General features: G+C 44.0%; 1 protein-coding gene across 2 annotated transcripts in view; it reads left to right on the top strand.

Moving 5' to 3' along the window:
• Positions 1-21324, top strand: part of MPND (MPN domain containing) — a 48166-nt gene that overhangs the window by 19823 nt on the left and 7019 nt on the right. For both annotated transcript variants that reach the window (XM_069217061.1, XM_069217062.1), the window contains exon 7: positions 9104-9176. In XM_069217061.1, coding sequence (XP_069073162.1) covers positions 9104-9176 — 73 coding nt within the window. The remainder of the gene's footprint in view (positions 1-9103; positions 9177-21324) is intronic.

The following is a 21324-nucleotide window of genomic DNA, read 5'->3' as shown; positions in this document are numbered from 1 at the left end:
TAATTTTATTGATTATGACTGCCTGATTAGGGTTTATGAATAAATCATTGCCCCTTCTGATGGATACAACTACCTGTGGATTCCTCACCTCATGAATACTCCCATGGCGCCAGCATTCGACGGAAATCTTCTTACTAGTCTCTGCACGTCGACGAGGACGTCACTCTAGCCCACGCGACGCCGTCTGACGTCATACAGGCAATAAGAGGTCCTCGACGACGTGCGGACGTCAGTTCCCTTTTTTCCGTGCATTCGAAACGGTTATCTTCGAGGGAGCAACTGTTACTCTTGCGGTTACAGTGTATATCTTGCTGCGTAGTCTTTCGCTGTGGAAATAATGTCGCAGAGGAAGTCTGGATTTAAGCCTTGTCGTGAGTGTGGAGGCAAGATGTCGGTGACGGATCCTCATTCCGATTGCCTTTGGTGTTTGAGCTCCGACCACGACGTCTCGACTTGTGATTCATGTCAGCACATGAATCCAAAGGCCCTCAAGGAACGTGAGGCGAAGCTGTTTATGGCCAAGTCAAAGGGGAAACATCACAAGAAGTCTTCTTCCCCAAGACATCGGCGTCATCGAGACTCCCGGCGCCGTAGAGAATCTCGGCGTCATTCAAAGGAGACTCGCTCCAGGTCTCCGGATCGGCGCCGAAGGACATGGGAGGTCAGTCCCACGGTTACGCCGCATCCTTCGACGCCGTTGCCCTCTCCGTCGTCTCCAACTTCACCTGGACAGGCATCGGTGATTGAGGTATTGGAGCCTCAAGTGTTTTCTCCGGCGCAGACGCCGAGGCCGGCGTCGGGGTCGCCTCCGAGACAGGCACCCCAGTATCCGGCTTTTCCCACCCCTGGAGCCGATAGTTCCACATTCTTGAATGCGATGTATGCCATCTTCCAACAGATGGCTCCAGGGGGTGCTCCGGCTGGGCCTTTGGCCTTTTCTTTGGGTGATCCTGCGCCTCTTCGGCCGGCACCCTTTATGCCCTTTCTCCCGTTTGGGAACGTGGGCTCGGCGCCACTGTCGGCGCCGGTTGCCGCTCCGGTGGCTTCAGAAGGATTGGCCCCGGGGATTTCCATCCCGTCGACGTCGGGATTTCGGCCTGTGACTCCGATGGGTCCATCTGCGGCAGTTGCTCTTCCGTCGGCGCCGAAGTTACCTGTGGTGCCGGATGCGGCGTCGGTGGCTTCTGAAGATCGGCGCCGATCTTCGACTTCGGCGGAGGCATTGTCGACTCCGCGTATTGAGCAACGACTTCATTCAAGGAGACGTGCTCTCCGTGTATTAGAAGAGCAGGAGTACCAACGAGCCCTAGAGGAAGGAGAGCTAGAGGACTCGGGTGATGGGCTGCGTGGACTGGAGTCGGCCAGTGGGCTGGACACTTCCCCTGAGTGGGACCTTTCGTCCCCGGGGGAATATACGGAGGAGGCTGCTTCCTTTCATGCAGTGGTACGGAAGGCAGCTAGTTTTCTGGACCTGCCTTTGCCGGTGGTGGAGGCAAAACAAAACCTTTTGACAGAGGTGTTACATCCGGCCTCAGCCGCGGCAGAGCCTCTGTTACCATTTAATCACGCTCTGCTGGATCCGGTGTTAGAGGTGTGGAAGAGGCCGGCATCTTCCCCAGCAGCTCACAGAGCCGTGGCCAGGAGGTATCGGACGGCTCCAACTGACCCTGGTTTCCTATCTAGGCACCCTACGCCGGAGAGCTTGGTGGTGCAGGCCTCCTGTTCGTCCAAGTCAGCGCCTGGTTCTTTTCCGACGGTGCCTGGGGACAGAGATTCAAAGAAGCTAGAGGCGCAGTCGAAGAAGATTTTTTCATCCTGCAGTCTGGCGTTAAAAGCCACCAATGCAACCTGTATCCTGGGGAGGTATATTCATGCTCTGATGGATGACATTTCCTCTTAGTTTACAGAGCTTCCCCAGGGTCTTTTGGATCTTGTCTCAAATGCCCAGGCTGCTGCGACCCAAATTATCCAGACGGGACTGGATACCACCGACTCGGTAGCCAGGGCAATGGGCACAACTGTGGTGGCAAGGAGACAGGCCTGGCTCCGTAACTCGGGCTTTTCGGCAGATGTACAGTCCACATTGTTGGATCTCCCGTTTGATGGGGACAAACTGTTTGGAGCTAAGGCTGATTCGGCCTTGGAACGTTTTAAAGAAAGCAGGGCCACGGCTAAGTCGTTAGGGCTCCAAGCTCCTTCTTCCACGGCCTCTTCCAGATTCTTCAGGAGGTTTCGTGGATTTGGGCGTGGCTCTTCCTCCTCTTCCTTTTGGGGGAGATATCAGCAACCTGCTTCTTCCCATCCCTATAGATCTTTCAGGGGGAGAGGTAGGGTCCGCACCAGAGGAGCCTCTCAGCAGCACTCTGCCTCTTCCTCATCCTCTGGCGGGGTGCAGCAGGGGAAGCAGCCTTAGGCTTCCACCATTTCCCACTCACTCCTCTCCTGTAGGGGGAAGATTACAGCATTTTCTCACCAAATGGAAGACTGTTACATCGGACACTTGGGTTCTCAGTGTTGTGGGAAAAGGCTACACCCTTCCCTTTCGGGAGTTCCCGCCCCTCATCCCGCCCCACCCTTCGTATTGTTCAGAAGAACACCTCCTGTTGCTAGAACAGGAGGTGCAAGTCCTCCTTTCAAAGGGCGCGGTGGAGTTGGTCCCGGAGCAGGAAAGGGGTCGAGGAGTTTACTCAAGGTATTTCCTGATTCCCAAGAAGGATGGTCGTTTGAGACCAATTCTGGACCTGAGGATCTTGGATTGGTTCCTCAAGCAGGAAAAGTTCAAGATGCTGACCCTAGCACAGGTGCTTTTGGCGTTGAACATGGAAGACTGGATGGTGTCTGTCGACTTGCAGGATGCTTACTTTCATATCCCGATACTCAAGTCACACAGGAAGTATCTCCGGTTTGTGGTGGGATCGCAACACTATCAGTTTGCGGTCCTTCCGTTTGGTCTTACTTCAGCACCTCGAGTCTTCACGAAGGTGATGTCGGTGGTTGCGGCAGAACTCAGAAGGAAGGGGATAGCAGTATTCCCTTACTTGGACGACTGGTTGATCAAAGCCAAGTCCCCGGAGCTTGTGTCGCATCATCTGCAGTCAACAACCCAGTTGTTGTTCGACCCGGGTTTTTCGGTGAACGAGCCCAAATCTCACCTAGAGCCCTCTCAGCGCCTCCTGTTCATAGGGGCAGTACTGGATACAACATTGGGTCGGGCCTTTCCTCCGCCTCAGCGGATTCAAGATATTCAGGATTTGGTTCCAATGTTTCGAAATGGAGCGGTAGTTCCAGTCCTCAAGGTCCTTCGTCTGCTCGGTCTTTTTGCCTCCTGCATTCTGTTGGTCACGCATGCTCGCTGGCACATGAGGGCTCTTCAGTGGTGCCTCCGAAGGCAGTGGTCTCAACTCAGAGGGGATCTAGAGGGTACTGTCAAGATCTCCAGAGATGCTGCTGTGGATTTGAAGTGGTGGATTGCAAGCAACAATCTTTCACAAGGAAAGCCGTTCCAGCAGTCGCCACCAGTGACCACAGTCATAACGGATGCTTCCACTCTAGGGTGGGGAGCTCATCTGGGGGATCTGGAGATCAAAGGTCTTTGGTCTCCAGAGGAACAGATGTTTCACATCAATCTGTTAGAGTTACGGGCTGTACGTCTGGCTCTCAAGGCCTTCCTCCCTTCCCTTCGTGGTCAGTCGGTACAGGTCCTAACGGACAATACTACCACGATGTGGTACATAAACAAGCAGGGAGGAGTGGGGTCGTACCTTCTCTGCAGAGAAGCTCTTCGACTATGGTCCTGGGCAAAGGACCATCGGATTTGCTTGATAGCAAACCATCTGGCCGGAGTTTTGAACGTGCGTGCGGACAGTCTCAGTCGCCACTTCTCGGCAGACCACGAGTGGCGTCTCCATCCAGATCAAGTCCGTTTAATCTTCCAGAGGTGGGGGTTTCCTCGGGTAGATCTGTTCGCCACTCGAGAGAACGCGCATTGTCCGTTGTTCTGCAGCCTTCAGTATCCGATGCAGGGAGCGTTGGGGGACGCGTTTCAAATAACCTGGTGTGGCCAGTTGCTTTACGCGTTTCCTCCCATACCCTTGATTCCTCGAGTATTGAGGAAGATTCGCCAAGACCGGGCTCTAGTAATCTTAATAGCTCTGGATTGGCCAAGGAGGGTGTGGTACTCCGACCTTCTCCAACTCTCAATGTGCCCGCCGCTCCGTCTCCCTTTCAGGGCAGACCTCCTCTCGCAGTCGCAGGGGCAGGTTCTACACCCCAACCTCCAGAGTCTGCACCTACATGCCTGGAGATTGAACGGGGCAACCTGAGTTCCTTCTCTCTCCCGCCTGAGGTAGTGGATGTTATATTAGCGGCCAGGCGACACTCCACTAAATCTATCTACGCTAATAGGTGGTCTAAATTTGTTGCGTGGTGTGGAGAGAGGCAGATTGATCCTTTGCATGCTCATCTATCGGACGTTTTGTCTTTTGCTCTATCTCTGGCGCAGAAAGGTTGTGCAGTGGCTACCATTAAGGGTTATTTATCGGCCTTGTCAGCCTTCATATGTCTTCCAGACCAACCATCTTTATTTAAATCCCCTATTGTTATCAGATTCTTGAAAGGTCTTCTAAATCAATATCCTCCAAAGCCATTCATTATGCCGCAATGGGATTTGTCCTTGGTCCTGACTTTCCTTATGGGGTCCCCTTTTGAACCTATGCATTCTTGCCCCTTGAGGTATTTGGTTTTAAAAACAGTCTTCCTGATAGCTATAACATCAGCAAGGAGAGTGAGTGAGTTGCAGGCCTTATCAGTAAAGCCCCCTTATACAACTTTTTATGGGGATAAGGTGGTGTTGAGGACCAAGGCTGCTTTCCTCCCGAAGGTTGTTTCACCCTTCCATTTGGCTCAGGCAATTACTTTGTCCACGTTCTATCCTCCGCCTCATCCTTCCAAAGAGGAAGAAAGACTGCACCGTCTGGATCCAAAGAGAGCGTTGAGCTTCTTTATTGATAGAACAAAGGATTTCAGGCTGGAGGATCAGCTGTTTATTGGATACGTGGGCAAGAGGAGAGGAAAGGCAGTCCACAAGAGAACACTATCCAGGTGGGTTGTTCTTTGCATTAAAATATGTTACTCTTTGGCAAAGAAGGATCCTCCTGAGGGCATTAGAGCTCATTCCACCAGAGCTAAGTCGGCCACTTCGGCCTTGGCCAGGGGTGTTCCTGTGGTCGACATCTGCAAGGCCGCAACTTGGTCGTCCCTTCACACTTTTGCAAAACATTACTGTTTGGATTCTGAGGTTAGAAGGGACGGCCATTTTGCACGGTCAGTGCTGCAGGATTTCTTGGTTTGACCATTTAGGCACCCACCGCCGGGCGTGGTACTGCTTTGGGACTCTATTCATGAGGTGAGGAATCCACAGGTAGTTGTATCCATCAGAAGAACGAGTTACTTACCTTCGGTAACGACTTTTCTGGTGGATACATTAGCTACCTGTGGATTCCTCACGGTCCCACCCGCCTCCCCGTTGCCTTTCTGGTCTTACCAAGTAATCCTTGAGTGCGCTCCTCTTGGTCTTTGAGGGTGCAATAGATGTGTATATAATATATTTATATATATGTGTATATGTATATATCTTTGTGTATATACTTGGTGTGTGTATATATTTTAAAAGAGAAAGTTTTATATATATATATATTTATATAAAAAGATTTACAGTTATTCATACAATGTTGTGTGTTTTTACAATATCATGGGATGTTGCCTTGCTCTTTCATTGCATTGCCTGGTTGTTCTCATGCACGTAAAAAATGATTGGTACTGACGTCCGCACGTCGTCGAGGACCTCTTATTGTCTGTATGACGTCAGACGGCGTCGCGTGGGCTAGAGTGACGTCCTCGTCGACGTGCAGAGACTAGTAAGAAGATTTCCGTCGAATGCTGGCGCCATGGGAGTATTCATGAGGTGAGGAATCCACAGGTAGCTAATGTATCCACCAGAAAAGTCGTTACCGAAGGTAAGTAACTCGTTCATCTGTGCGTTAAGACTGTATAATCCTTATCTTGAGTTTATGAATCATTATTTTCCCCATCTGTGTGATAAGTGTAGGAAAATGCCTCCCTTGGCATGGTTACCCCCTAACTTGTTGCCTTTTGTTGATGCTAGTTATGATTGAAAGTGTGCTGGGACCCTCCTAACCAGGACCCAGCACCAGTGTTCTTTCCCTAAACGGTACCTTTGTTCCCACAATTGGCACAGCCCTGGCACACAGATAAGTCCCTTGTAACTGGTACCCCTGGTACCAAGGGCCCTCTGGCCAGGGAAGGTCTCTAAGGGCTGCAGCATGCATTATGCCACCCTAGGGACCTCTCACTCACCACATGCACACTGCCTCACAGCTTTTGTGTGCTGGTGGGGAGAAAATGACTAAATCGACATGGCACTCCCCTCAGAGTGCCATGCCCACAACCCACTGCCTGTAGCATAGGTAAGTCACACCTCTAGCAGGCATTACAGCCCTAGGGCAGGGTGCACTATACCACAAGTGAGGGCATAGTTGCATGAGCAATATGCCCCTACAGTGTCTAAGCCAAATCTTAGACATTGTAAGTGCAGGGTAGCCATAAATAGTATATGGTCTGGGAGGTTGTCACAAACGAACTCCACAGTTCCATAATAGCTACACTGAAATCTGGGAAGTTTGGGATCAAACGCCTCAGCACAATAAATCCACACTGATGCCAGTGTGGGATTTATTGAAAAATGCACCGGGAGGGCATTGTAGAGATGCCCCCTGTATACCAGTCAATTCCTAGTGTTAGGCTGACCATTTCCTGCCAGCCTGCCACAACCAGATGAGTTTCTGGCCACATGGGGTGAGTGCCTTTGTCACTCTGTGGCCAGGAACAAAGCCTGCACTGGGTGGAGGTGCTTCTCACCTCCCCCTGCAGGTAATGGTAACACCTGGCGGTGAGCCTCAAAGGCTCAAGTCTGTTGTTACAGCACCCCAGGGCATCCCAGCTAGTGGAGATGCCCGCCCCTCCGGACAGAGCCCCCACTTTTGGTGGCAAGTCTGGAGGAGATACTGAAAAAAACAAGGAGGAGTCCTCCACCAGTCAGGACAGCCCCTAAGGTGTCCTGAGCTGAGGTGACTCCTGCCTTAAGAAATCCTCCCATCTTGTTTTGGAGGATTCCCGCAATAGGAAAAGGGATGTGCACCCTCCACTCAGGGAGGAGGCACAAAGAGGGTGTAGCCGCCCTCCAGGACAGTAACCATTGGCTACTGCCCCCCAGACCTAAACACACCTGTACATTGAGTATTTAGGGGCGACCCTGAACCCAGGAAATCAGATTCCTGCAACCTGAAGAAAGAAGAAGGACTGCTGACCTGAAAGCCCTGCAGAGACGACAACTGACTTGGCCCCAGCCCTACCCGCCTGTCTCCAGACTCAAAGAACCTGCACAGCGACGCATCCAGTGAGACCAGCGACCTCTGAGGACTCAGAGGACTGACCTGCACCTAAGGGACCAAGAACCTCCTGAGAACAGCGGCTCTGTCAAGAAACAACAACAAAGAAAGCAACTTTAAAGACACTCCAACTTCCCGGCAGAAGCATGAGCCTTCCCACTCTGCACCAGACGCCCCTGGCTCGAGTTCAGGACAACCAACACCGCAGAGAGGACTCCCAGGCGACTCCAACGACATGGACACCCTGAGTCGACCTCCCTGCACCCGCACAGCGAGGCCTGCAGAGAGGATCCAGAGGCTCCCCCTGACCACGACTTCCTGGTAACAAAGGAACCCGACGCCTGGACCAAGAACTGCACCCACAGCCCCGAGGACAGAGAGGACCCACCTACCAGTGCAGGAGTGATCAGTAGGCAGCCCTCATTCGAGCCCAGTTAGTGTCTGGCCCGAGAAGCCCCCCTGTGCCCTGCCTGCATCGCCAGAGTGACCCCGGGTCCCTCCATTGTTTTCAACGACAAACCCGACACCTACTTTGCACACTGCACTTGGCTGCCCCTGTGCCGCTGAGGGTGTGTTTTGTGTGCCTGTGTGCTGCCCCCCCCTCCCCCTCCCTAGTGCTCTACAAAACCCCCCTGGTCTGCTCCCGAGGACACAGGCGCTTACCTGCTAGCAGACTGGAACTGGAGCACCCCTGTTCTCCATAGGTGCCTATTTTATTTGGGCCCTCCTTTGGCCTCTGCACCTGACCGGCCCTGTGTTGCTGGTGTGGTGGCTTTGGGGTTGCCGTGAACCCCCAGTGGTGGTCCGCCTATGCCCAGGAGACTGAACTTGTAAGTGCTTTACTTACCTGAGAAACTAACCCATATTTACCTCCCCCGGGAACTGTTGATTTTTTCCAGTGTCCACTTTTAAAATAGATTATTGCCATTTTTACCAAAACTGTGTGTACTACTGTTTTAAATCAAAGTTCTGTACTTACCTGTGTGAAGTACCTTACAATTTATGTACTTACCAAAAATCTGAATCTCATGGTTCTAAAATAAATTAAGAAAATAATATTTTTTGTATATAAATCCTATTGGCTTGGAGTTAAGTCTTTGAGTGTGTGTTCCTCATTTATTGCCTGTGTGTGTACAACAAATGCTTAACACTACCCTCTGATAAGCCTACTGCTCGACCACACTACCACAAAATAGAGCATTAGTATTATCTAATTTTGCCACTATCTTACCTCTAAGGGGAAACCTTGGACTCTGTGCACACTATCTCTCACTTTGAGATAGTATATACAGAGCCAACTTCCTACAGTAAGACTGTGTGGTCTGTCTCCTGTCCGCATGAGCAAATTCATGATTCAGTATTTTGACAACCTCCCCAAACATACACCTTGTATTCAATTGTTAGTCTGTATTTGAAGATTTGCTGCACCATACAGAAATGTATGCCCTGTAACATTAATAGCATCCACATCAGTTCATTTGAGATTCATAAATCAGTGTCTTTAGGTTGCTTTCCGGCCTTGCGTTCATACTCTTGTACCAGAGGTTTATGCTTTGTTGCTTCCTGAATGCAATATCACATGCTTTAAAGTGAGACATTCTGGTTTACTCCAAACCTTTCTTTGTCTGTCTCTTCAGGACTTTCACAGCCACTTGACTAGGAGCGAGGTAGTCGGTTATCTGGGAGGTAGATGGGACACCAGCAGCCAATGTAAGTATCACAAAGTTTGGCTCATTACTGCTGTTGGGCTTGTATAAACAACTTTATTTGTATGCGGTTAAGTAAAACAATTACATTAAAAGACGCACAATAGATACAAAATCACAAATCTGGGCCTTGTACATCCTTAAGGGTTCGCAAGCATAAGATAAAAAAAAAATGACTCATGTTGTTATGGCAAGTTATAAATACAGCATTTAAGCAGAGGACGAGGGGATGCCTATGCAAAAAGAATTGTAGCAGCGTGCAAAAAATACACACAAACACATATATATATATATATAGTATTATTATTATTTTTAAAAGCTTCTGCACTTACAAAAGTGCCTTGTGCGTCCATGGATTTGCACATAATGGGAAATAATGCAAATTATATAAAACTCAGATAATTCAAATAAATACATCACAAAGGACAAGGCTAACCTGGAAATAAGGCAAGTGTCAAGTGATGCACTAATTCAGGCTATCCTCCAATTTTTGCTAGACGCGAAGTTCCCTGAAACTTTAAAGCAGGATCTAAGGATGCGCTACATGGCGAGACTCAAGAGGAATATGCAATTTGTGAGCGAGACTGGACAAATAGTTTTTAAAAAAAATAATAAATTGCTTACATGAACAGTAGTACTAATAAATAAGAAAAGCTTTTCCTTCCAACAAATACAAGGACCACGTGTGTGTAATTCCTGAAAGTGCTTGTACAGCAGGAAGTGCTATGATAGATCACTGGATGGAACAATCCGAGCCCGATCCTGATGCTGGGGTACCTACGTGTGCTAAAAGACACATTAAAACCTCAAGTCTCCATTAATTTAAAATGTCAGAGCGGGTGCAAAAACCATTAAATGAGCCAAGCTGACAGTGTAATATAAAAAATATTTAGTCAAGTGGTAGGGGTACAGTAGCTGGTGATGAAGTGGTTATCTTGTGACTGACTCAAGGGATGATCGATGGACTAGTGCTTGCCTGTGGAGATCCTAGATGACGCAGTTTGTTCTAGGCTAAGGTGACATAATTTTTTATTAATAATTTATTCACTTTTAGGGTGTTATACTCATCTATTTTATTCCTATACTGTTGCATAGGTCCTTGGGGAGGATAGCGGCGCACATATACATTCTCCTGTTGCTGAATTTGTGGGGTTTATTTACAATTTCCTAATCGATAACAATTTGACCTATGATATGGATCTATTAATTAATCTCTTCAGATTCCTTTTAGAATATATTAATTTATAGGACTATGTCTAATTTAATGAATTATGATGATGAATATCCATTTATTTATTTATTCCACGTTGAAATCGCTTTTACTTGTATTTTATTTTGTATTTTTAGAATTGACTGAATTTACTCTATTTATTTGTCATCATTTGTCATCTATTTATAGCCTGTATATGAAGTGGATGTATTGCAATCAATTGGCAGTACATATATTTATATATCTATATATTTATATTATTAATTAATTACATTTATATATCAGGCTTTTAAAATTAAAACTAAAATCAAAATTAAAATTATTAGGTATAAGTGGGCAATATGTGGACATCAAGAGTAAAAGGAAAAAGGAAAATTGAGAAAGAGAGAAAAAAATAGCATACATGGGATTTGTTTTGTATTCAAGAATTGTAGACTGTGATTACAATTAATTAATTTTTTAGTGTTCACAGGTGACCAGACTATATTTGTGATAATGTATTATAATATGAGAGAAATATATAATGTCACATTTTTAGTTCATAGTTTATTTCAAAACATGCACAGGATTAGGAGTTTCTAATTTTTAAGTTAAAATTGTGACGTTATAAAATGGCCGCTCCATTTGCACTTCTCTTGAACTATGCAATGAACATCAAAGAAGGACTATATGGTTTAAATAGTTGAGTGTAAAATGTCTGCCAATGTCCTGTTGAAGGCTTCGGCCGAAACGCGTAGACATTTGGTTGGGACAGCGTGAGTGTCTTTTGAATGGTGGGCACATTGTCGATCTTTTTTTTGTGCTTTTTGTACCAACTTTAGCTGGTGTGATTTACCTGCAATCTAATCTTTTTTCAATAAATAGCAGCCGATGAATTTATCGAGAATAAGTGTTTTTTTGAGTATTTTACCAGCTGGTATTGAATGATGTGCAGCCCTTGGTGTGCGATTTAAATACACCATTTTTCTGGATATTTTTGTTTCGCGTTATGTCTGGTTCGCGGTAGGGCTAGCACGCCGCTTGGAGTGCGTGTGATACAACGTTACCAGACTTGCTTTCAAAGGAGGATTCTTCACGCTGCACCGCGTCGTTTGGATACATTGTAGCTCCCCCGTAGAGATTGCTGTTGCCATCGTAGCAAATCTTTCCCCCTTGGAGGTAAGGAGGATTGGTGCCGGGGGTAGCCGAGATTCATTCATTGGATGTATTACGACGCTCGACTCGGATAGACTAGTATAGTCGTACATCCGAATCATTCATTTGAACTGTGTCATATTGCACAGATTTTTTCTGTGTAACCAGCGCTGCGAAATACGAACCACTAACGTACATCGGCGTGCTTTGTGTTTCTTTGAATTTTTCACACACGCTGTCCGTATAGTAACGGTCCGGCATTTGAGTTTGGTTGAACTATTTATTTTTGTTTTGGATTCTAATTTTTGAATGAAGCGTTTGATTTTTTCTTTCTTCTTCGTTTTTCTATCTGGAACTCTGTATTGGGACTGATTCTGAATAGACGACAGTTTTTTCACATATTTTCACACTGGTAACCTGGTACAATTTTTTGGACTCATTTTTCAGTTTTTGAATTGTTTAATGCATCATGGCGAATCGGAAAGCCCTGTGGGAACAAGCTGCCACTACTCTATTTGATAATGTTTCTGGAACCTCAATGCCTTCGGACTTATCTACACGCACAGCAACCACCATTATTTCTGAACTAGAAAAGGCAAGAATCTTAGAATTAAAAAAATGGTGGGAAATGACCTCATTGACCAAATATATACAAAATGGTCGTGTGCCACGAGGTCTCAGAATTCTAATATTGCCTACCCTGGGTGATATAGATCCTGATCTTCTAGAACAATGGAGAGCGCATACATCTGAATGCTCAGTTAAATTGATGGACACTTTGATTATTCAATCAAAACGTCGTATGGAAGAACAAACCCATAAAATTGAACTTCTTACTAAAGAACTAGAAAAAATGGGTACCTCCTCAGAAATACAACAATTGTTAATGAAGATGGAAGAACGTATAACTAAAAAAAGAGGATGAAATCAAGCTCCGCAAGGCCTCTAAATTCAATAGAGACAAGAAAGATTATGAAATAGGTAGAATTTATACATTTGCTCGTAAATATAATACACTTAGAGCACAAGACAAAGTTATGATGATGGACAGTCCTAATATAACAACTAATACAGCAGAAGACAGCTCGGATTTGAGCTCATCAGCTGACGAAGCTTCTGCTAATAAACTGGATTTTCACGGGGAAATGAGACTACTACGATCAATCACGCCACAATCAAACAGAAGTCGAGGACGAAGTCGAGGAGGTTCAAGACGCTGAGGGGGAAGAGGCAGAAATCACAAATATCAAGACTAGAGAGGACCTTTCGATCTGACAATTCCAATATCATTGTAAATATCTCTAAAGTACAGCTCACCTCTAATCAGGAGCGAATTCTAAATTTAGGATTGAGTTTTTGTCCTGATAATCATTGGGATTATGTTGACACCAGAATAGAATTGTATAAATATACACGTAAGTTGCGGCTGTTGAAATATTTTTCCAAGACAACACAGGCCACTACATCTTGTTCCAACATTAATGTAGACACTTTATCTGGTTTTCATGTCAATGAAGCGCCTGATTTAGTAGAAATTGGCAGGTTGGGTTGTTTGGATGATGTTAGCAATGATATAGGTGAAGACAATAACACTTTGACTGATATGGGATTTGTTACTAATAAGACCGTTGCCAGTAGGTTTAAGCCCTCCAGCAGATTTAATCCCCAATTACCGACTGGTAATATGATTGATTTGTTCTATGAATTGGTAGTTGATGACGTTGATCGGTTTCGGAATGATTGGAAAAGGGTTAAAATGAAAAAAGCCCAAAGAGTGAATTTCTCAGCCTCAGATTGGAAAGATCTAAATGAGCTTAAATCCAATAACACAATTATCATCAAACCCTCCGATAAAGGAGGGAATATTGTTATTATGGATATTAATAGCTATATGAAGGAGGCTAATCATCAACTTTCCAATAAACAACATTATCAAAAACTAACTACTAATCCCACTAATGAATATCAAACCATCTACTGGGAGATGCTTGATAGCTGGCACACTAAAGGGCTAATTGACCAAAATGAATATCTTTATCTCAAAGTTTTGTTTCCTAGAATCCCTTGTATTTACTTTCTACCAAAGATTCATAAAAATACAAAACATCCTCCTGGTCGACCTATAGTGAGTATGAACTCATCCCTATTAGAAAATACCTCCCGTTTCTTGGACCTTTTCTTATGTCCTTTTGTCACCTAATTGCCGTCTTATCTTCGAGACACCAATGACTTTCTTGCTAAGATTCACAATGTTCCATGGCAACCCAACTATCTATTGGTAACCATGGATGTGACTGCATTATACACTTCCATCAAGCATGAATTTGGCATTCAAGCATGTTGTCACTTCTTGGGCACTCGTAAAATTGAATTTCTTCAACATACTAACATGCTAATTAGCATGTTAAGATTTTGCCTCACCCACAATGCCTTTCTATTTGACAATCAACATTACTTGCAGAAACAAGGGACTGCAATGGGAGCTTCATTTGCTCCCACGTACGCCAACCTTTACATGGGCTGGTGGGAAAAGGAGATAGCTTGGTCTGACTCTAATGGTAAATACATGGAACAAGTGATACTATGGGTCAGATATATTGATGATCTCTTTCTTATCTGGGATGGTGACGAGATTTCTCTCAAACAATATGTTGATATCTTGAACAACAATGAGCTGAACATTCACTTAGACTTGAAATATAGTGCACAAACTATAGAATTTCTTGATGTCCAGATCTCTATTGAAAAAGATGTCTTACAGACAACCATTTTTCGTAAACCAACAGCCTGTAATTCAATCTTGCATGGCAATAGTGGTCATCCAAAAGCTTTGAAATGGAGTATTCCATATAGTCAATTTTTACGGGCTCGTAGAATCTGTTCTAATGATGATTGCTTCAAGACTGAAATCATGACGATGACACAGAGATTTTTAGAGAGAGAATATCCTTTGAAGATCCTTAAAGATGCACACTTGAGGGTCTTGAATATGTCTCGAGAAAAATTGCTTTTCAAGCCTGATAATATTCATAATCAAGATCACAATAAGGTATCATCACCTAGACTGTTCTTGGAGTTTAATTCTCAACATTCGCATTTAAATAATATCATACAGAAAAATTGGCATGTTTTGAGACATGATTCTGCCATCAAGGACAGTATAGGTCCACATCCATGTATCACATATCGCAAAACTCAATCTTTGGGTAACCATCTTACCAGAAGCCTATTTCAGAGTCCCAAAACTAATATGTCATGGTTGGCTAAAAAAAGCTTGGGCTTTTGGAAATGTGGACATTGTAAATCATGTTTGTATGCACAGAATACTCAGACATACACCACGTTCGAAGGAAAAATTTGTGACATAACTGAACGTATCACATGCGAAACTGAATACGTTGTATATGTCATTGAATGTGGGTGTCGCAAAAAATATGTGGGAAGTACCATTCATAAACTGAAAGTCAGGTTCCTGCAACATCTCAGAGCCATTAAGAATCATGATCCATCTTATCCTTTAGCTAAACACTTTTGGGATGTACATGAAGGTAACTGTAGTTCCCTAACATTTTATGGTGTTAAAACCATTGCGGCCCATCCCCGAGGAGGCAATAGAATTGCACATTTGAGACAAATGGAGTCCAAAACTATTTTACTTTTAGGTACAGAACACCCTTGGGGTCACAACTTGGACGCAGAGCTTCATGTACATCTGTAAGTTTTTAGATTTTCCCATACAGATATATACACATTTTTTTACATTTTCTCACACATAGATTTTGTCCAATAGAAAACATGAAATGAAATTGATGACTTTTTTAGAATATTGTGTTTTGTTAGGATCCTTACTGATTGATTTTATCATTATTGTTATTATTATTATTATTAGCATGTTGCCGGATTGAAACTTAGTGTATTTTGGTAATAATTTTTTATTAATAATTTATTCACTTTTAGGGTGTTATACTCATCTATTTTATTCCTATACTGTTGCATAGGTCCTTGGGGAGGATAGCGGCGCACATATACATTCTCCTGTTGCTGAATTTGTGGGGTTTATTTACAATTTCCTAATCAATAACAATTTGACCTATGATATGGATCTATTAATTAATCTCTTCAGATTCCTTTTAGAATATATTAATTTATAGGACTATGACTAATTTAATGAATTATGATGATGAATATCCATTTATTTATTTATTCCACGTTGAAATCGCTTTTACCTGTATTTTATTTTGTATTTTTAGAATTGACTGAATTTACTCTATTTATTTGTCATCCTTTGTCATCTATTTATAGCCTGTATATGAAGTGGATGTATTGCAATCAATTGGCAGTACATATATTTATATATTTATATTATTACTTAATTACATTTATATATCAGGCTTTTAAAATTAAAACTAAAATCAAAATCAAAATTAAAATTATTAGGTATAAGTGGGCAATATGTGGACATCAAGAGTAAAAGGAAAAAGGAAAATTGAAAAAGAGAAAGAGAGAAAAAAATAGCATACATGGGATTTGTTTTGTATTCAAGAATTGTAGACTGTGATTACAATTAATTAATTTTTTAGTGTTCACAGGTGACCAGACTATATTTGTGATAATGTATTATAATATGAGAGAAATATATAATGTCACATTTTTAGTTCATAGTTTATTTCAAAACATGCACAGGATTAGAAGTTTCTCATTTTTAAGTTAAAATTGTGACGTTATAAAATGGCCGCTCCATTTGCACTTCTCTTGAGCTATGCAATGAACATCAAAGAAGGACTATATGGTTTAAATAGTTGAGTGTAAAATGTCTGCCAATGTCCTGTTGAAGGCTTCGGCCGAAACGCGTAGACATTTGGTTGGGACAGCGTGTGTGTCTTTTGAATGGTGGGCACATTGTCGATCTTTTTTTTGTGCTTTTTGTACCAACTTTTGCTGGTGTGATTTACCTGCAATCTAATCTTTTTTCAATAAATAGCAGCCGATGAATTTATCGAGAATAAGTGGTTTTTTGAGTATTTTACCAGCTGGTATTGAATGATGTGCAGCCCTTGGTGTGCAATTTAAATACACCATTTTTCTGGATATATATATATATATATATATATATATATATATATATATATATATATATATATATATATATATATATATATATATATATAGTATTATTATTATTTTTAAAAGCTTCTGCACTTACAAAAGTGCCTTGTGCGTCCATGGATTTGCACATAATGGGAAATAATGCAAATTATATAAAACTCAGATAATTCAAATAAATACATCACAAAGGACAAGGCTAACCTGGAAATAAGGCAAGTGTCAAGTGATGCACTAATTCAGGCTATCCTCCAATTTTTGCTAGACGCGAAGTTCCCTGAAACTTTAAAGCAGGATCTAAGGATGCGCTACATGGCGAGACTCAAGAGGAATATGCAATTTGTGAGCGAGACTGGACAAATAGTTTTTTAAAAAAATAATAAATTGCTTACATGAACAGTAGTACTAATAAATAAGAAAAGCTTTTCCTTCCAACAAATACAAGGACCACGTGTGTGTAATTCCTGAAAGTGCTTGTACAGCAGGAAGTGCTATGATAGATCACTGGATGGAACAATCCGAGCCCGATCCTGATGCTGGGGTACCTACGTGTGCTAAAAGACACATTAAAACCTCAAGTCTCAATTAATTTAAAATGTCAGAGCGGGTGCAAAAACCATTAAATGAGCCAAGCTGACAGTGTAATATAAAAAATATTTAGTCAAGTGGTAGGGGTACAGTAGCTGGTGATGAAGTGGTTATCTTGTGACTGACTCAAGGGATGATCGATGGACTAGTGCTTGCCTGTGGAGATCCTAGATGACGCAGTTTGTTCTAGGCTAAGGTGACAAACATTTTCAAATGGATAATAAGATGAATATTGTGCTGGTTAGCTGAAGCAATGATGGCTTGGTATGCGTGAACAAACTCCAAGAATATTCCATTCTTTCTTTCGCCTGATTATTCATTCAGCCGGCAGTGCGGGACAAAGACACCCAACATGTTCAAGGGATTCCCCGCACTGCCCACAGCCTTTACAGAGTATGCCTTGATTAGGTTGACACCAGCTAGCAAGGTGTTTCAAGAACGGCCACTCACCCAGCCTCAGAGCCATGAATCTTGTCTTCATTTGGTTGGAATAAACGCAGGCGAGGTGAGTGACTGAAGATGCTGGTTGGTAGATATTAATGACCGCCCAAGGAGTGCTAGCGTTTGGCAAGGGCATCCCTATCAGAGAGGTATGGCCAAGTACGGACGCCTTGTTAGATGCCCCGCTTAAAGGCTTGATGGCTCACGTTGCTGTCCCAGAGGTCTTTCATGTCTAGAAGCTGCTGACATTCCTCAAAAAATTGATGGTGTGTTTGACTTGGGCTGTTGATTTGTATTTCAGCCCATAGCAGTACTTCCAGATGAGCTCCCATGGCTGTCTTCAGCTTGTGACACAGATTGAGGTTGGCTCAGGCACTTACAACCTGCTGGTCAAGTAGGCCTGATCTGGGTGGCAGGCGAGAGCCTTGGCAGGTGTAGTACTCTTTTGTAAATTCTTGTGACAAGTTTGTTGAGTCCACTGCTATGTTTTCCCACTAGTATTTCGGTATTTCGCTACTGCAGGACAGCGTGGGCGAAGTTTTAGCTCTCATGACTTCCAGTGACGAGGATAAGGTTGGACCCTGAAGGGTCTTTGATAGTTTTAATAGAACCGTCTGAACTGTCAGAGCCTTTGCTTAGACTCCCTTCTGATGCTGAACAAGTGAACCTCTTTCATCTATAAGTACCCCCCCCCCCCGATACGCAAATGATTGGTCTACTGTAACACAATTATTGTCATAAAGCCAATCTCCCCCACAATGTGTTTTCCTTCCTAGCTTTACAACCTTGGTTTTCTTTAAGTGTTCCTCCAGAGTGTTGGCTGTTGTGTAGACATATAGTTGATTCAGCAGACGCTGTACCCCGATACCGGTGAAACCGAGCATGGCGAGGTTGTTAGCATGCAATAGGTTGCCTATCTTTTTACCACCTAACTTAAGGGGGTGGCTATTAACAGCGTCAGGGTTTGCGACAGGTCGGCAATGAATAAGGTGAATAGCAGGGGGGTCAATATGGACCCCTGCTTTACTCCTCCAGTTGTAGGTATTTTCCTTGACAAACATGCTTTGTCGCCTAGTTTGATATTGATCCAAGTATTGGAGTGGAGCTGGATTATTGCGTCCCTGAGTTTTGATGGAATTCCCCAGGATTTTATTTTGAGCCTAAGGGCCCCCCTTAGGCCCTGATCAAACCCTGATCAAACACTGCTTTAAAGTCAACAAAACAGCAGTGCAGAAGAAAGTTTGAAGAATTTGCTTTGCCCAGCAGAATTGAAAATGCCACCAGGCTGGAGAGCGTACCAGATTTACCGGTGAACCCTTTTTGTTTTTTTGGGATCAGGTTCTTCGACTCCACCCATTGCTGTAGATCTTCCCGGAGCTAGCTGGTGTGAAATGTAGCTTTGCTTTCAAGAAGCGATATCAGTCTATATTTGCCTGGATCAGATTTAGGACCCCAGTTATGAGTAGGATGAATTATGGCCCCATGCCACGAATCTGGGATTGTTGAACTCCTGAGGCAGTGGTCGAAGAGCGGAGAGAGGGTCTGTCGAGAATGGAATATCGTATTTAAAAAGTGCTTGAGAAAGCCCATTAAGCCCAGTTGCCCCATCTCTTCTGGCTTTTGTAATCACGCAGTCCAGCCACCTTGTCAGAAGGGCCATATCTGTGGCTTGACCGGGCGAACTATCTTGATCTTGAAGGGCACAGGTAGTGGTAAGTAGGAATGGGTTTTGAAGACCTTCATATGAGTCTTGGTCGGCGTCCCCACTTGCCAGGAAGTGCCCAGAGAGAAAGGACAGCCATTCCGGCTCCGAGATGTTCACACAGCCCAGACTGCTGGAGCCATTCAGCTGGTTGTTGATCAAGGCCCCAAAATTCCTGGAGTTAGATTTCTTGTTCTTGTGTTGGAGGATTAACCAGAAATAATTAAGCCGTGTTAGCTTTTCCTCGTAAGAAGCCTGCCCAGAAGTTTTTCTGCACTAGTTTAAATGCTCTGATTAATTCTTTGGAATCGGGATTCTTCTGAACTCTCCATAGTGCCGTATTGCGGCCTTTCTTTAGACATTGAATCGTTGTCGATGTGATGGCCGGTTTGGAGGGAAAATGCTGGTGGGTGGAGCATGGAAGTTTTGCAAGAAGCCTGGTAGTGAAACATCTCCATGCGGTGGGTGACGATTCTGCATTTCCGCTGCTAGCTTGGTATATTCAGCCTTGATGTCACCGCTAATGGCATCACTCCATTTGAGGGGCTTTAAATTCTCAGTGTGTGTTCCTGTGCAAGTTGCAGTGGCTGAGGAGTGACCAGACAGATCTGATTTTGTTGTAATGATTTGAGGCCAGCGGTCACTTTCGTCGCGTTGAACGATTCTTTAACTTTGCACTGATGTAAACATTTCTATGTTAGTGTGTAATCCAAGTAAGAACAAGTTTTCCCATTACTTCTTGACAAGCCTGGTGGTATATCTTGAAGCAGACTGTTGTTTAGCACTTTGAAGCCCACGCTGTTAAATTGCAGAATTAGGAGCTTGCCTACTGGGCAACGTTGGCAGCCCCTCAGTCTGATTTGGTCTAATGTCCCTTGAGGTCCCCAAAGAAAACACATGTGAGTCCTCCTGATCGTCTCGAAAGAGGTTGGTGTTAAAATCCCCAGTTATCATACAGTCAGGTTGAGGATTATCTCCCATTAAATTGCATAAAATCTGGGTCAGCCGGTTTAAAATCTGTCTCGTCTCCTTTGCGCTGGGGTTGACAAAAACGTTGACTATCAACAGCGGACGCTACGACCTCCAGTTACTTATTTTAATTCCTTGTAGCCAACTCTCTTGAATTGATAACAGCTTGATGTTCACTCGCACTTTAACTGAGACATATATGGACAGGCCACCCTTAGGTCTACCAAACTTATGCTGTCTCTGGGCTGGCTTCCAGTGCTTGATAAATCCCATTATAGGGTTGTTCTGCCCTGCCCACGTTTCCTGTTCGATTATTATGCTGTGAACTTTTAAAAAGGGTAATAGGTCCGAGGACAGGAATTTCTGCAGGAGGCCATTAATATTCCACGAGCCGAGTGGTAGCACAAGTGACTTGGAAAGCTTAGAGATCGACCGATCCATTCAGTGAGAACTTCCTTGTGAAAGGACTGAGGGGAGCCAGTTTCAGCTGCTACTTGGGCATTTGGTTGCTACTACCCTGGATTCCCCGCTTGCTTTGACTGTACACCATAGGGTTTTCTTCAAGACTGAGAACGCTCTCTTCTGAGCATCTCAGAAGCCTGACGTGTAGCCAGGATGGTTGGGTAGCCAGTTTCTTTAAAAGTACTGATCTTAATACCCCATTGATGGAATACGTCTGATCTGGAAAGAATTAGCTGCACAGCATCTGGTGAGACAAACGTCGCTAGTGTAGGTACTAATGACTGAAAACCTCTTGTAGGAAGTAACTCAATCAATGTGATATCATGTGAGTTCAGGCCACGTAGCTCCGGAACAGCCTTCAGTAACCGTAGAATGTTCCCCCTATTCATGATGTCACTAGGGCCCTGTGAATTATATTCTGGAGTAAACAGCAATTTAGAATTCGAAAATTCCGCTGTTTCTTGTTGTAGAGAACAAGGTATTTAGGGCAGATCAGAAGTTGGATCGTTATTTGACTGGGTGGGCACGGAGGAGCCGCCCGGT

This window comes from Pleurodeles waltl, chromosome 12 (assembly GCF_031143425.1).
Source record: "Pleurodeles waltl isolate 20211129_DDA chromosome 12, aPleWal1.hap1.20221129, whole genome shotgun sequence".
Taxonomy (NCBI): Eukaryota; Metazoa; Chordata; class Amphibia; order Caudata; family Salamandridae; genus Pleurodeles; species Pleurodeles waltl.
Note: the sequence above shows the minus strand (reverse complement) of the source record. Positions and strands in the feature narration are given on the sequence as shown.